This window comes from Fukomys damarensis, unplaced genomic scaffold (genome assembly GCF_012274545.1).
Source record: "Fukomys damarensis isolate Sample0158 unplaced genomic scaffold, DMR_v1.0_HiC HiC_scaffold_39, whole genome shotgun sequence".
Classification (NCBI taxonomy): domain Eukaryota; kingdom Metazoa; phylum Chordata; class Mammalia; order Rodentia; family Bathyergidae; genus Fukomys; species Fukomys damarensis.
In genome coordinates this window covers 63,296,975-63,312,744 of record NW_022900951.1, presented here as the reverse complement: position 1 = coordinate 63,312,744, position 15,770 = coordinate 63,296,975, and the positions used below count along the sequence as shown (strand labels likewise).

At 35.0% G+C, this 15,770-nt stretch overlaps 1 protein-coding gene across 1 annotated transcript in view; it reads left to right on the top strand.

Moving 5' to 3' along the window:
* The window catches only part of Brwd3 (bromodomain and WD repeat domain containing 3), a 169,737-nt gene that overhangs the window by 63,259 nt on the left and 90,708 nt on the right, over nt 1-15,770 (top strand). Inside the window, exon 7 of the mRNA XM_010631085.2 lies at nt 15,037-15,197. Within this exon, the coding sequence (XP_010629387.1) occupies nt 15,037-15,197 (161 nt within the window). The remainder of the gene's footprint in view (nt 1-15,036; nt 15,198-15,770) is intronic.

Sequence of the window (15,770 nt, the reverse complement as noted above, 5' to 3'; positions counted from 1 at the left end):
TTTTCTGTATTTACATATGCCTGTCCCATTTATTTCACTTAAGTATATCGCCTCAATGTGCATTCATTTAGTTGTAAATGTCTTGTTTCTCATTCTTTATAGCTGAGTAGTACTCGATTTAAAAAAAACACATTTTCTTTATCCAGTCTCCAGTTTATGGTCAATTGGGCTGTTTCCAAGTTTTAGCTATTACAAATTGCTGCTATGAGCATGGGTGCATATATATCACTGTGGTAAATTTTGTTAATTATTTTGGAAATGTTTGCAGTAGGGGCATAACTGGGTCAAATGAGACCTGTAATCCTAGTTCTTTGTGGTATCTCCATACTGATTTCTGCAGTGATTGTACCACTCTGCACTCCTAACAGCAATGGAGAAGGGTTCCTTTCTCCCCACAGCCCTGCCAACATTTGTTATTGGCTGATTTCTTGATAGCAGCTGCTCTTTCTGGGGTAAGGTGGAATCTCAGTGCTGTTTTTCTTTGCATCTCTTGAATGACCAGTGATGTTGAACATTTTTTCATATGTTTATTTGCTCTTTCGACTTTTTTTTTTTTTTTGAGACAGGGTCTCACTATGTAGTTGATGCTGACCTGGAACTCACTATGTAGCCCAGGCTGGTCTAAAACTCATAGTGATCCTCCTGCCTAAGCCTCCCAAGTGCTGGGATTACAAGCGTGAGCCACCACGTCCGGATGTTTCTCCTTCTTCATCTGAGAAATGTTTGTATATTTCAGATGCCCAATTTTGTATTGGGTCTTTAAATTTGGCAGGTCTAATGTTTTTAAAGTTCTTTTTAAAAAAATTTTTTGGTACCTGGAGTCGAACTTGGGTCCTTGCACTTGTGAGGCAGGCGCTGGAACCACTGAGCCAAATCCCCGGTGAAAGTTCTTTATATATTCTAGATATTAGACCTTTGTCAAATGAACAGCTGGTAATTTTTTCCCACACTGTGGGCTGTCTCTTCACATTGTTGGTGGTTTCTCTTGCTGTGCAGATGCTTTTTTAATAAGAAGAGATCACACTTGTTAATTGTGCTAGTTCACATGCAACTGAGTTTTTGTTCATGAAATCTTTGCCTGCACCAATGTCTTCAAGAGTCCTACCTAAACTTCTCTTCCAGATGGTTTTTGTTTTAATATTTAGATCTTTAATCCATTTGATTTTATTTCTGTGCATGGTGAGATATATAATCTTTGGCAAGTTGAAACACAGTTTTTCCCATACTATTTATTAAAGAGTCTAGTGAGGGTGTTTGGCTCCTTTGTCAAAGATGAATTATTTGAGTGTGTCTGGACTTGTTTCTGCATCTTCTAATCTCTTCTACTGGTCTGTTTCTTTGCAAGTACCGTTCTGTTTTTATCACGGGAGCTTTGTAGTATAGGTTCAAGCTGGGGACTGTGATACCCCATCATGTCTCTGTTGCTTTCTGTCTCTTCTTGTTCCAAATGAATTTTTTGATTGTTTTCTCAAGGTCTGTGAGGTATGCTGGTGGAATTTCAATTGGGATTGCATTGAATCTATATAGCAGTTTTGAAAGTATGGCCATTTTCACTATGTTGGTTCTTCCTATCCAGTAGCAAGGGATGTCTTTACATTTCTGGTATACTCTTCAATCTCTTTTTTTTTACAGTACTATAGTGTTCAGAGTAGAGACCTTTGATTTCTTTTTTTAGGTAGATTCCTAGGTACTTCATTATTTTTGGATGCTATTGTGAAGGGCATCATTTCCCAGTTCGTTTTTCACTGAGTCTGTTGTTCATGTACAGGAAAGCTATTGATTTTTGTGTGTCGACCTTTTATTCAGCTACTCTCCTGAATTTGGTTATTAACTCTAGAAAACTTGGTTGATTTCTTGGGGTCTTCCATATAGAGTATCATGTTCTCTGCAAATGATGACAGTTTGACTTCTTCATTTCCTATCTTTATTCCTTTTACTTCTTTCTCTTGTCTAGTTGCTGTGGCTAATGTTTCCAAACTATATTGAACAGGAGTGGTGATAGTGGATATACTTTTCTTGTTCCTGATTTTAGTGTGAAGGATTTCAAATTTTGACCATTTAGTATGATATTGGCTGTTGGTTTTTCATAGATGACTTTTTTCAGTTTGAGATGAAGACCATCTATTTCAGTTTTCTGTAGCATTTTTATCATAAATGGGTGTTGGCTATTGTTGAATGCTTTTCTGCATCTATGTAGATGATCATATGTTTTTTATCCGAGGCTCTATTAATATAGTTTATTAAATTTATTGATTTGTGTATATTGAACCATCCCTGCATCACTGGGATGAATCCCACTTGGTTAAGGCGTATGATTTTCTTGATGATCTTCTGCGTTCTGTTTGCCAGTATCTTATTGAGGATTTTTGCATCTATGTTCATTAGTGTGATTGGCCTGTAGTTCTCTTTTTCAGTTGGGTCTTTCTCCATTTTGGGATCAAGACGATGTTTGCTTCCAGGAATGAACTTGGGGGTGTTGCTTCCCTTTCAATTTCTTTGAAGAGTTTAAACAGTAGTGGCAATAGTTGCTCTTGAAATGTCTTCTAGAATTCTGCAATGATGCCATTTATGACCTGGGCTTTTTTTAGTTGGTAAGTTTTTAATTATATTTTCAACTTAGTTGATTGATCTGTTTTTTTCAGTTTTTAGGTAATCTTCATTCAACTTTGGTAATTCATATCTATCTAGGAATCTGTCATTTGAAATGGTCATGTGCATTTTTCCTTGCTTCTGTTAAAGTGTTATATTAGTTTATTGATTTGCATATGTGAAACCATCTCAGCATCCTTGAAGTGAATCCTTCTTGGTCACAGTGTATAATATTTTGATGGTTTGCTGTATTGTGTTTCCCTTTATATTATTTTTTCTTTTTATATTTATTTATTGATTGATTGATACTGGGGATCAAACTCGGGACCTTGAGCTTGTGAAGTGGGCAGCAGCACCACTGAGCTAAATCCCTGGCCCCCTTTATGTTCTTTAAGGAGTAAAAAAGAAAAAAAAAAGTAGTATTTTTTTGTTTATTTGTTAGCTTTTTTTTTTCCCCCCTTGGGTTCTTTTCTGATTTTGCTATCACATTAATGTTTGCTTTCCAGAAATCACTTTGGCAGTATTGCTTCCCTTTCAGTTTCATTAAAGAGTTTGAAGCGTATTGACATTAGATCTTTCCTGAAGTTCTTGTAGAATTTAGCATCTAATGTGTCAGGACCTGGGCTTTTCTTAGTTGGTACTTTTTATTCTTCTATTTCATTGACTGAGTTGAATTATTTACAACTTCTATATCTTCTTGACTCAGTTTTGGCAATTCATATGTATCTAGGAAGCTGTTTCATCTAAATTTTCCTTTTTTTTTTAATACAGGTTTTCCAAGTAGATACCCTGATGATATTCTGGATTTCTGCAGAATTTTTTGTGATTTCACCCTTTTCATCAATTATTATTTTTATTTTTTGCTACCAGGGATTGAACTCTGGACCTTGCCCTTGCCAGACAGGTGCAGTGCCACTGAGCTAAATCTCCAGCCCCTTTTCATCAGTTATGTGGAGTTTTTTCTTTCCTTGTTTTGATAAGGTTAGTTAAGGGCTTGTCTGTTTTGTTTAGTCTTTTTAAAAATCACCTCTTCAAATCATTGGCTCTTCTTAATTTGTTTTATCCTTATTTGCATTCATTTCTGTTTCCTGTACTAGCTTTGTGTTGAGTTTGTTCACCTTTTTGTAGAGTTTTGAGGTATACTATTAAGTTATTTATTTGAGCCTACTTTGTTTTTCTGCTGTGGGAATTTACTAGTACAAAGTTGCCTCTTAGCGCTGCTTTCATTGTGTCCTGTAAGTTCCACTATGTCATACGTGCATTGTTTCTTCATTGTAGCAACTGTCTCATTTCTTCTTTAATTTTGTCTGTGACACATTGGTTATTCAGAATGATATTATTTACATATGTTTACATAGTTGCTGTGGTTTCTTTTGCACTGATTTCCAGTTTCATTTCTTATGATTCAGTGATATGCATGGTATAATTTTAATTCCTCTGAATTCACTTCAGTGTTCTTTCCAAGGTCATATGTGGGGTATTTTGATGACAGCCCAATGTGCTGCTGAAAAAAATGGATATTCTGTTATTGTTGGATGTAACATCCTGTAGGTATCTAATAAGTCTATTTGTTCAAAGATTTGGATCAACTCTGATATTTCTTTGTTGATTTTTTTTTGTCTAGTTGTGGCGGTTGTATGTTTAGGTTTCCCATTATAATTTTATTAGTGCTTATCTGATTTTTCACATGTATTAGTGTTTTATGTTGTTGGGTACACTGGTTTTTGTTGCTTATATATTTATGATTGTTATCTCTACCTTTTCAATTTTTCCCTTAAGCAGGATGTAGTGACCTTTTTTGTCTCTTCTGATCAATCTTGTCTTGGAAATTACATTGTCTATGATTTGAATAGGTACTCCTGCTTTTTTTCGGGATTCTTGTTACGTGGAGTATTGTTTTCCATCCTTTAACTTTTACTCTATGATTTTTATTTTTAGTTAAATGTGTTTCTTGTATGCAGCATATTGCTGTATCTTGTATCTTGATCCATTTTGCCAATCTGTTCATTTGGATTGGTGAATTGAGACCATACACATTGATGGTTATATTTATTAGGTATTGACTTATATTTGTCATTATATTATTTTCCTGTTTTGTTTCTCTTTCTTTCCCTTCTGTTTATTTGCTCACCTTGCCTGGTGGATTCATTGTGTTGGGATGTTTGGAATTGTTATCTTCTTGTTTTTGTTGTTGTTGTTGTTGTTGTTTTGTTTTGTTTTTGTAGGTTATCCTACAAAAATTTTTAGTGGTCGTTTGGCAGTCATGAATTTCTTTAGGTTTTTTTTCTTTTTTCCCCACCATGGAAGTATCTTATTTGTTCATCAACTTTGAAAGATAATTTTTCAGGGTGCATTAATCTAGGGTTGGGGTTATTTTCCTTTAGTGCTTTAAACATTTCAGTCTTAGGTCTCCTTGACATTAGCACTTGTGTTGAGAAGTCTGCTGTATTCTGATTTTCTTTTTAAATTGGTGATTTTTTCTTTTCTCTTATAGCATTTTCCCCCTTAATTTTACTTTTTATTTTTTTATTTTATTTTTTGCTGTTTGGGAATGGAACCCAGACCTAAGGAAGCAAACTGTTGCTGAGGTACATCTGTGGCCACTTTTTCTCTCATAACTTTTAACATTTTGTTATTATGTTGAATTTCTCAAATCTTGACTATTATTTACAATGGTGTAATTTTTTTGTGCTCATACCTATTTAGAGTTGTATATGCCGAATTTATGTGTATAGTAAATTCTTTTTGCACACTTGGAATGTTTTTTGTGATTACTTCTGCAAACAGGTTTTTATGCCCTTTGTGCTATCTTTTGATTTTTCATTGATTGCAATGAATCTTAGAGTAGGGCTTTTGCATTATCTTGCAGCTGCTGGATTGATTATTCATAGTTCTTTGTGATTTTTATAGAATCATACATTAATTGATCACCAACAAAAACCATGTCTTCTGGGTCTGATATTTTTTCCTCACATTGGTCCATTTTGCTATGTATAATTTCCATAGAATTTTTAATCTGTTGCATTTTTGTTAGATATTGTTTTATGGAATCCAGTTCTTTGAAATGTTGGGCTTTCATGGTTTCCAAGACTTTCCTTAGCTCCTCTATTTTCTTTTTATTTGTATCTAATCTAGGTTTACTAATCATTTCTTTTATTATGGTCATCATCTGTTTATCTATGAAAATATATTAGCTTTGAATTTTCCAAAAATCTTATTCATCTGTTTCTTATTTCTGCTACTATCATTTCACAAATTTCAGCTGCGCAACTTTTGATCCATACACCCCACCCCCGCACTGCCTCCTGGATTTACTTTGGGAGAGTCTCGTACTTTTAGGGGCATTTTGCTTCCATGCTTTTTCATTTTCCGGGTTTTTACATTTGTTTCCTGTTTTGAAGATTGCAAATTGTTTATGGTGAGTACTTTTATTGCTAGTATCAGGACCTCTTTAGATAATGACTACTTTGGCCTTTGGGTCTGTCCTAGGATCCTACTAACTCTGTTTATTTGGGATGAAAGGCTGCAGCCTGTTTGGCTACTGCTCTCTAGCATCTGCTCAGTAATTAGAGAGAGGACAATTGGAGGAAGGGGATCATATGCTCCTAGTCTATTCTGTGAGCCTAGACTCCACTGACTGTTTCCCTCCAGCAATATGAGGAGTTTTCAAAATGGCTGTTCCCTGGGGTGGGTGGGTGGGGCGTGTCCAGTGAACTGGCCCTGGCCTCTGCTCTTTTTAATTCCTATGTATGTTTTCTTTGATCTATAAGTATCTTCTTTTAAATTTTCACAAGGAAAATCTAAATAGAGCTAATAAGAACAAAATTAATCTAGTTAGCATAATAGTTTAAGAAATAAAATGAATCTAGTTTTGTCAGAATTTGTCTTTTTAAGTGGACTATTCTTATTTATAGGTGTACTTTATAGGTGACTAATGGTCAGTATTTAATTACTAGAGTAATACTATAGTATTTAGGCACATGTAACTATCATAATACAATTAGGAATACATAAACATAAGCCTGAAAAAAAAAACGCCTGTCATTACAAACAATGTTTGTTTTTCTGGCAGAAGGGATGCTGTTTTCTTCAAGCTCCTATACTTCAAAACAGCCTTAGATCTCTTTCAAGCTCACAAAACAGTGTTAACAACCATGAATAGACATTACTTGATGTACAAGTGCATCTCATTTATATAGTAACAGTACTTAAAGCCAATAAATGTAAACCAGGTTTTAAATGATAGGATTGTTCAAACAGCAGGTCTTTTGCTGTTCCATTTGGATTTTAGGATTGTTTTCTGTTATTACTATGGAAAATGACATGGGACTATAGATAGGGATTGAACTGTATCTTTATGTTGTGTTGAGTTGTATGAGCATTTTCAACATCCATTGGCTGAATGGATAGAAAAATAAGACCAAGTCTATGCTGCCTACAAACAACTCACTTTACTTCCGAGGATACGTATAGACCAAAGTGAAAGGATGGAAAAAGATATTCCTTACAATAGAAACCAAAATAGCATGGGAACTGCTATGTTTAGGGCATATTCAAAAAAATATTCTAAATGTAGCTGCTGAGTGCCAGCCATTTGATAGAAAGGAATCAATAAGAGAAGTAGCATACTAAACATCAGTAGCTGTATGACAAGCATCTCTTATGGTTCCATTCAGAGTTTTAACAGCAAATTTTAACATGAGGCAAATGAATGGGAAATGTGTTGCATGCATTTTGACTGTCAAAAAAAAGCAACAGTGTTTCTAACTTAACTTCCAGTTACCTGTTCCTGATGCTCCATATTTGCCAGGTTTTTAATGAAATATTGGGGATGTGAAACTTTGGTCTGTGGTTATGATCCTGAGACCAAGGTACAGTATTCTCAATGGAAATCATCCCCCTTTTTTTTAATGTGGGAAGAAAGGAACATCAACCAGGATACAATATCAAGGTGATGCTTTTGTGCTTTTTTTTTAACTTAATGAAATCTGTGAGCTGAGTTTATACCCAGGAGCACTAGAATAGGCTTTGAATATTTTTTCCATAAGCTATTTTTTTCTTTTATTCTTTTTTATTGGTACAGTCTGTAGTACATGATTATATTACATTTATTGTGGGGAGTTGGTATATGTAAATGACATGTCTGTCTTTTTAAAAAATCTACTTCCCCTCTTGTCCATTCTCCTCCCTGTTCCCTGCATCCCTTGGGCCCCCTTTCATGCACACACACACACACACACACACACACACACACACACTTTATACTTACCTATATTTTGGGATACTCATGAGAATCCATGTATATTGGAGTTTGTGTGTGTTTGATTTATTTTACTTAACATCATGGTCTCATGATGTTACTCTACAAGTTACTCAAGATTATCCTTTATGAGAAAGAAGCACATAATTTTGTGTAAATACCACATTTTCTTTATCCATTCATCTGTTGATGGACATATAGGCTGCTTCCAAGATTTAGCTATTGTGAATTGTGCTGCTATAAAAATGGGTATTCATGTAGCACCGTAATGATTTGTTTAACTCTTTTGGGAAGATACCTAGAAGAGGAATATCTAAGTAGAATGAAATTTCTAATTTTAGTTTTTTTGGTTGTTACTGGGGGTTGAACTTGGGACCTTGTGCTTGTGAGACAGGTGGGAGTACCACTGAGTTAAACCCCTGGCCCTAATTCTATTTTTTTAAGAAGATTTACTACTGATTTCTATAGTGGTTCTATCAGTTTACACTCCTACCAACAAGGAAGTAAGTTTTTTTTTTTTTAAACTGCAACCTTGCCAGCTCTTGTTATTATTTGATTTCCTGGAGATTGCTGTTCATTCTAGAGTGTGATAGAATCAGTGTTTTAGTATTTAAAACTTTTTTTCATTTTTTTATTTTTGGTGTTTTTTGAAACAGGATCTTGCTGTGCAGTTCAGGCTGTATTTGCAATCAATGCGTACCCCAGGCTGGCCTTGAAGTCACGGTGATCCTCCTGCCTCAGCCTCTTGAGTACTTATAGTCTTGCACCATCACGCTCAGCAGATGGCAATTTTTGATTAGGTCTTTCAATTTGGGGATTGTCGATTTTTTTTTAGTTCTTTATATATTTGAGATGTTTGTCCTATGACTGAAGAGTAGCTGGCAATTTTCCCCATTTTGTAGTGTTGGTGGTTTCTTTTGCTATGCACAAGCTTTTTAATTTTCTATGACACCATTTATTGATTCTTGATATTATTTGTTGTTCAACTGGGTTTTGGTTCAGAAAGTTGTTGCCTATATCTTCAAGAGTTTTACCTATTCAGGACTCAGCAGGTTAAATGTTTCTGTTTTGATACTTAGATATTTGATCCAGTTTGAATTTAGTTTAGTGCATAGTAAGAGATATGAGTGTAGTTTAAATCTTCAGCATGTGCATATCTGGTTTTCTGAGCCCTATTTTTTAAAGAGGCTATCTTCTAGGGAAAGGATTTGCCTCCTTTGTCAGACAAGGTAACTGCATGCTTGGAGTTGTTTCTGCATCCTTTATTCTGTTCCTTTGGTCCATAAGTCTGTTTTTGTTTTTTGCTTTTTTATTGAGACAGGGTCTTGAACTGCCAGGCTGGTCTTGAATTCATGGACATCCTCCTACCTCAGCCTTGCCCAGTGGTTACCATGCTGTTTGTTATCACACTAGCTTTGTTGCATAAGTTGGAAGTCCAGGATTGGAATACCTCTTACCTTGCTCTTGCTGCCCAGTATTGTTTTTGCTATTCTAGGTCTCTTCTGGTTCCAAATGACTTTTTGGAGTTGTTGCTTTACATCTGTAAAGCATGCTATTCTATTTTGACAGGTACTGCAATGAATCTGTATAAAAGTTTTAGAAGTATGGCCATTTTGACAACATTGGCTCTAGGAACCAAGGTCTAGGATACAAACTACATCTTTCCATTTTTGGACATCCTTTTCAATTTCCTATGTCAGAGTATTGTTCTTTGTAGAGGTCTTTCACTTCCTTGGTTAGGTCAATTCCTGAGTATAATTTTTCTTGATGCTATTCTATTGTTTTTGGTAAAAACAAAGGAAAAGAAGAAACAGAGTTATGAACTCAACAGTACAGATTTATTTCAGAACAAAACTGAGACTACTTAACTGTAGCACTAAAGACCAGCTGCTCTCCTATAGGCTTAGGGGTGTCTTTTTAGGGTCATGGGGAAGGGGATTTCAGTGAAAGGGGGTTGTGGCTACCTTCTAAGAGCAAGGCTTGAGGAAGTACAAGCAATAATAGTTGCCCAAGGATGAGGCTTAGGAAAGTGCAGGAAGTAGTGGCTACTATCAGTAGCTGGCCTGATAAATGTTATGTGTCCCCAGGAGCAGCTGTGCTAGGAGGGGCAGGGTAGAGGGGTCTCTCTCTGATCAGGATGGTAGTGTTTGGATTCATTCAATTATAAAACATATGGTTTCCTTAATTTCTTTCTTGGTGACTTTATTATTTGTATACAAGAACACTACTGACTTTTGTTTCCTGACTTTGTATTCTGCTATGCTACTGAATTTGATTATTAATTCTAGGGGAGTTTTTGGCATTTTCTATGTGAAGGATAATACCATATGAAAATGATAACATCTTCATTTCTTTTTTTTTTTTTTGGTTTTTGAGACTGGGTCTCACTATGTAGTTGAGACTGACCTGGAACTCACTATGTAGCCCAGGCTGGTCTCGAACTCACAGCGATCCTCCTGCCTCAGCCTCTCGAGTGCTGGGATTACAGGCGTAAGGCACCATGCCCAGCCACTTCTTCCTTTCTTATAGATATCCCTTTAATTCTTTCTCTTGCTTGATTGCTTCTGCTAATGTTTCAAGAACTATATTGAACAGGTGTGGTGATAGTGAACATCCTCTTGTTCCCGATTTTAGAGGGAAAGCTTTCATCTTCTCTCATTTTAATATGATGTATGTCATAGATACTTTTATCAGATTGAGATAAAGCCTTTACCTATTTTTTATGTAATGAATGGATGTTGCTTTTTCTTCATCTACTGCGATATTGGATCATGTGATTTTTGTCCTTGCTTTTATTTATGTGGTGTATTGCTTTACTAAGGTGTAGCAACAATTACGCAAACTTGGCAGTATCAAGCTACAGTGGTTCATCAAAGAACACTTAGATATGACACTCTAGCAATACTTTTTTTTTTTTTGGTACTAGGGATCAGACTCTGGTCCCTGCACTTGCAAGGCAGTGGAAACACTGAGCTAAATCCCTGGCCCAGCAATACATTTGTTTACTTACTATCCCAAGTGTCCCTCATCCAGGTGTCATTTAAATCAGTTAATTCTTATATTAAGTAAATTTAACAAAATTGTCTTTTTTAATATTTTCTGTTATGTTATAAATATTAAAAAAATGTGCAATTTTTGTTCATCCTGCATTTAAGTAATTGGACTGGTAAGTGGTTAACATTATGTACTACTCTTAACCACAGAGAAGAAATCCACAGTTATTACATAAACACTAAGAAAATTGAGGTATTGACATGCAGGTAATGTGTACAGTGGTATGGTTCACAAACATAATTTGTTCCACAATTCTGGAAAAAAACAGACATATTTGTTTATGCAAAAAAGAGTAGGCAGACAAAAACATTGCCAAACACTTCTGCTTGAGAACCAAATTGTTTACAAACAAAAGCATTCCTGAATGGAGTACCACTGTACTAAGTATCATAGCTCTATTTCTTATAATGGCAGAAAATAATTCAGTAATTTTATAGAGTTAACTAATGATTGATAAAGCTTAATGTTTACACTATTAAAATGTAGTGGCTTCTCAACAGGAATGTGAGAAGAAAAAATTGAAATTTTAAACTATAGGATATGACATGAAGGTTAGAGAAGTGGGAGAAAGATTCTTATTAGAAAGTAGGAAGACGTTTATAGAATTAGTTGTGTGGCAAAAATGCTGTTGAAACATAGAAGATTAAAAAAGAGATGAAAGAAAATATTTGGAGAATAAAACTAAGACCAAATTAAAGGGATAAAATTAAAAGGAAAAAGGTAGAAAAATCAGTAAGGAAAAGAAAATTTTTCTCTCTAATTTTGGATGAGTGGTTTCCTTCTAGGATCTGCAGTTTTGGATTCTAGCAATTCTCAGCTTCTCAGAGGCCAATATACTTTTCATTGGCTGTGGCAGTATCCGACTTAAAATGTGTCCCTTCTCATGCCAGTGGCTGGAGAATGCTGTCAGACCCCTGATCCATGTTGGATGCCAGCAATAGAATAGGTTAAGGTCTTGAGTATCCAGTATTGAGACCTTCAAAACCAGAGAAACTTAAGCCAGGTCTTGGCTTCTGGCATAGGGGCAGCTCTGTGTCCTTGGATGAGCTGATAGCCTTCAGCATATCTCTTTTCTGTTCCCTCTCCTCTGCTGATTCCTATGTCTGTCTTTCACCCTGTCACTGTGCGAGGGTAACACTTGGCACCCTGAAATGAAGGTGTCTTGTGGCTCTTCTGTTTCCTAGGTTCAAACATTCCTTTCCTGGAATGGTGTACAACCCCCCACACTCTCTTCAGGAATATGGTGCTCATTTGCACAGGAATCGCTCACCAGCTGTTGCACGTTGAACAACTCCATGGGAGTAGAACTCTCCTGTTCATGCAGATCTGATCACTGCCAGTCCATTCCACTGCCACTGAGTTTTCCTGGGGCCCTGTGGAGTCCCAAGTGTTTACTTAGTTCCTGCAGATTCAATCTGTCTTTCCTAAGAGCCATGAGTTGGGAGCCAGGGAGAAAGTCCAGATTGTTTCTTTCAGTTTCTCTGTAGTTTTTAATTTTCCTGTCAGTTCATCCCAAACTCTCTGAGATGTATTTCTCTCTCTCTTTTCTTCAATGAGTTTTTTATTTTGCAGTGTCTGGTTTCCAAATCTTGGAGAGGCAGAATTATTGCTGTTCATCCTAGTACAATTTTCCTCTTTGAAGTCTATTTATTTATTTATTTTATTTTTTTTGACAGGGTCTCACTATGTAGTTGAGACTGACCTGGAACTCACTTTGTAGCTCAGGCTGGTATCAAACTCACAGCAATCCTCCTGCCTCAGCCTCCCGAGTGCTGTGATTATAGGTGTGCGCCACCATGCCCAGCTTGAAGTCTATTTATTATAAGGGCTTATTAGTGAATTTAAGAAACAATGTGTATAGAAAATGGCCTGATAAATAGGGAAATAGTTTGATCTTCCATCATGACGATACTCCCTCCATGTCACACATTGCTTCTGGTACCACAGTTTCTATCAAATCAAAAACATTGTGATGTGTCCTCACCCATCTTATTCACCAAATCTGCTGCCCTGCAACTTCTGGCTCTTCCTCCAAATCAAAATGACTATGAAATGCTTTGACTTTGAATGAATTTGAGACACCAAGGAAGCCTGTATGTGACATAAAAATAGCCAGTTGATGGCTGGGGATTTAGCTCTTTCACAACTACTTAAGAAAGTGGCAAAACTGATGGGATAACATTGCTGTTTTAGGGGGATTAATTCCAATATTTCTTTTACTGTTTTTTTTTTCTTGGTACCAGGGATTGAACTCAGGTGCTTGCGCTTGAAAGGCAGGCCACCAAACTGCTGAGCTAAATCCCTGGCCCACTGTAATATATTTTTAAAATTTAAATATTCTATATATTTTTAATCATACTCCACATAGAGTTTATATGAAAAACTGTAAAAGAAAATAAGGTTACTATATGTTAATAATAAAGATAATAATACACTAAGGAAGTGCTAGAAGTGTAAATATGTATGCACTTAGCATTGGAGTATCTAAATATATAAAGCAAACAATAGATCTGAAGGGAGAGATAAATTGTAATATAGTAATAGAGACTTTAATACTACATTTTCAGCATTGCTCAAGCCTTCCAGGCACTAAATAATGAAGCAGTAGACTTATACCAAATTTTAGATTTTTAAACCTAAGAAATATAGACCATTATCCAGCATAAGTATAATAGACATTTTTTGCAAGTGCTTGTACAACATTTTCCCACATATTTGTTAGGCCTCAGTATGTGTCATGAGAAATTTAAGATTGAAATATATTTTTTTTTACCGTCAAGGAATGAAACTATAAATCCATACAGGTTGAGCATCCCTTACCTAAAAATTCTAAATCCAAAAATATACCAACATTGGAAACTTTTTAGGGGCCAACATGATGGTAGAAGTCGAAAATTTCAAATCTGACATGTGAGAGGTCAGAGGCAAAATGTAGGTACATTAAAAATGCTATATATAATTATATTCAGGCTAACTCATACAAGATATATATGAAACAAAAATGTATTTTTAGTTCTGATTTGGTTACCTTGCCCCCAAAAATCTTGCATTATAAACATCTGTGGAACATTTTGGATAAGGACTATTCCATATTTAACTGGGGAATCTTGGAAAACTTGCAGATATGTGGGAATTAAACGTGCTTATGAATTACCAGTGGGTCAAAGAAGAAATTAAAATTGAAAATGTTTTCAGACCTACAAACATGAAAGCAGAACTTACAGGATGCTGCAAAAGCAAAAGGGAAATATATAACATAAAGCCCTCCATGAACAAAAAGAAACATCTCAAGTAACCTAATGTTATGCCTCAAGAAACTAGATAAAGGAGAATATAAAACCTCAGAGTTAGAAGAAGGAAGAAAATAACAAAAATCAGAGCAGAATTAAACAAATTGGAGACTAGAAAAATGATAGAGAATACCAAGCAATCTAAAAGGCCGTTTTTTAAAAAGATAAAACATTGATGAAATTTTACTGAGAAAAAAGTGAAAGAAAATCAGAAAAATAAGAGAGGATTTAAAATGATCTTAGAAGATGAAGTCTCAAATATTCATTGGTAACTAGAGGAAGAAACTCTAGATTCAGAAACCAAAAAGGTGCAACCGATAGACAATCCTAGAAGTGACTGTTGCTGTTTAAAAGCTATATGGTGTCGTAGCTTTTCTTCCCTTTTAATTTTTTAGATCTCTGATAATTGCTATTGAAGCTTAGCAGCAGTCATATAGTGAAGAGGTGGGAAAGGAGTTCATAAAATTCTCTATATAATTAAGCTATATGTATTTAATAAAATATAATTTTATTCTAAAATTCCTTCATGCTGTGAAAAAATTTATCTATGTATTTAAAATGACAGTGTCTTTGACTACAGTGTTACTTAAAAGACAAAATGGGAATGTTCCTTTCCACAGGCAAACAGATGAGATTTAGCAGAAGAGTGTTTGTAGTGTTTTTACATCAATTTGAGTTCATAAAAATCATGAAATGTGTAAGGGAATTTGGATTTATACTGCAAGATTGCTTTGTTATGTGTACCCTATTTTGTCTTATCTTAATATTTTTATGACTTAATTCCATAAAGTAGGCTTTACTTTTAGAGTTTAAAAAATCAATTTTATTTTATTTATTTTCCAGTGAATATCACTTCTGCCAGGCAATTAACCGGATGTAGTCGCTTCAGCCATATTTTCCCTTCATCTGCTTACCAGCATATTAAGATGCATAAGAGAATTCTGGGGCACTTGTCTTCTGTCTACTGTGTAGCATTTGACCGAAGTGGGAGAAGAATTTTTACAGTGAGTTTAAGAGTTATGATATCGTAATATTACAGATTTATGGCAATTGAAGTTAGACTTTATGACACTGCATTATACTATGTAGGCAGTTTATTGTTTTTTGGATATAGGAATGTGTGAAAAGATGAGTAGAAATTGAAAACCTAACAGATGAAGAGTGAAGTATCGTGTCCATGTCTTTTGGGAAATTTAATTAAAAAATAAACTTTTGAAAGTCTTTATATTCCAGACATGCTTAATTTATGTGAAACAAGTATAGTCAATTTCATTTCATCGCATTTTAACAATGATTAAAATGAATTTGTATAAATGCACTTTCCATGTGTCACCTAGTGTAACTGCTGGAAATTTTGCTTAAACAGTTGAATTGCACAGTAATGAATATCATACTTGTATTTTGCATGTCTTTATTTAGTACTGATTATTTTTAAAATTTTAGTTTTATTAACTGTATTTTACTGTTGCTTTTGTTAACAAAATTGTAGCACACTAATGTTTCTAAGAAATATTAATCTTGTTGCTTCATAACTAAGTTAACAGAGATGGGGTAATAGTGTGATTTACTTTTTCTAT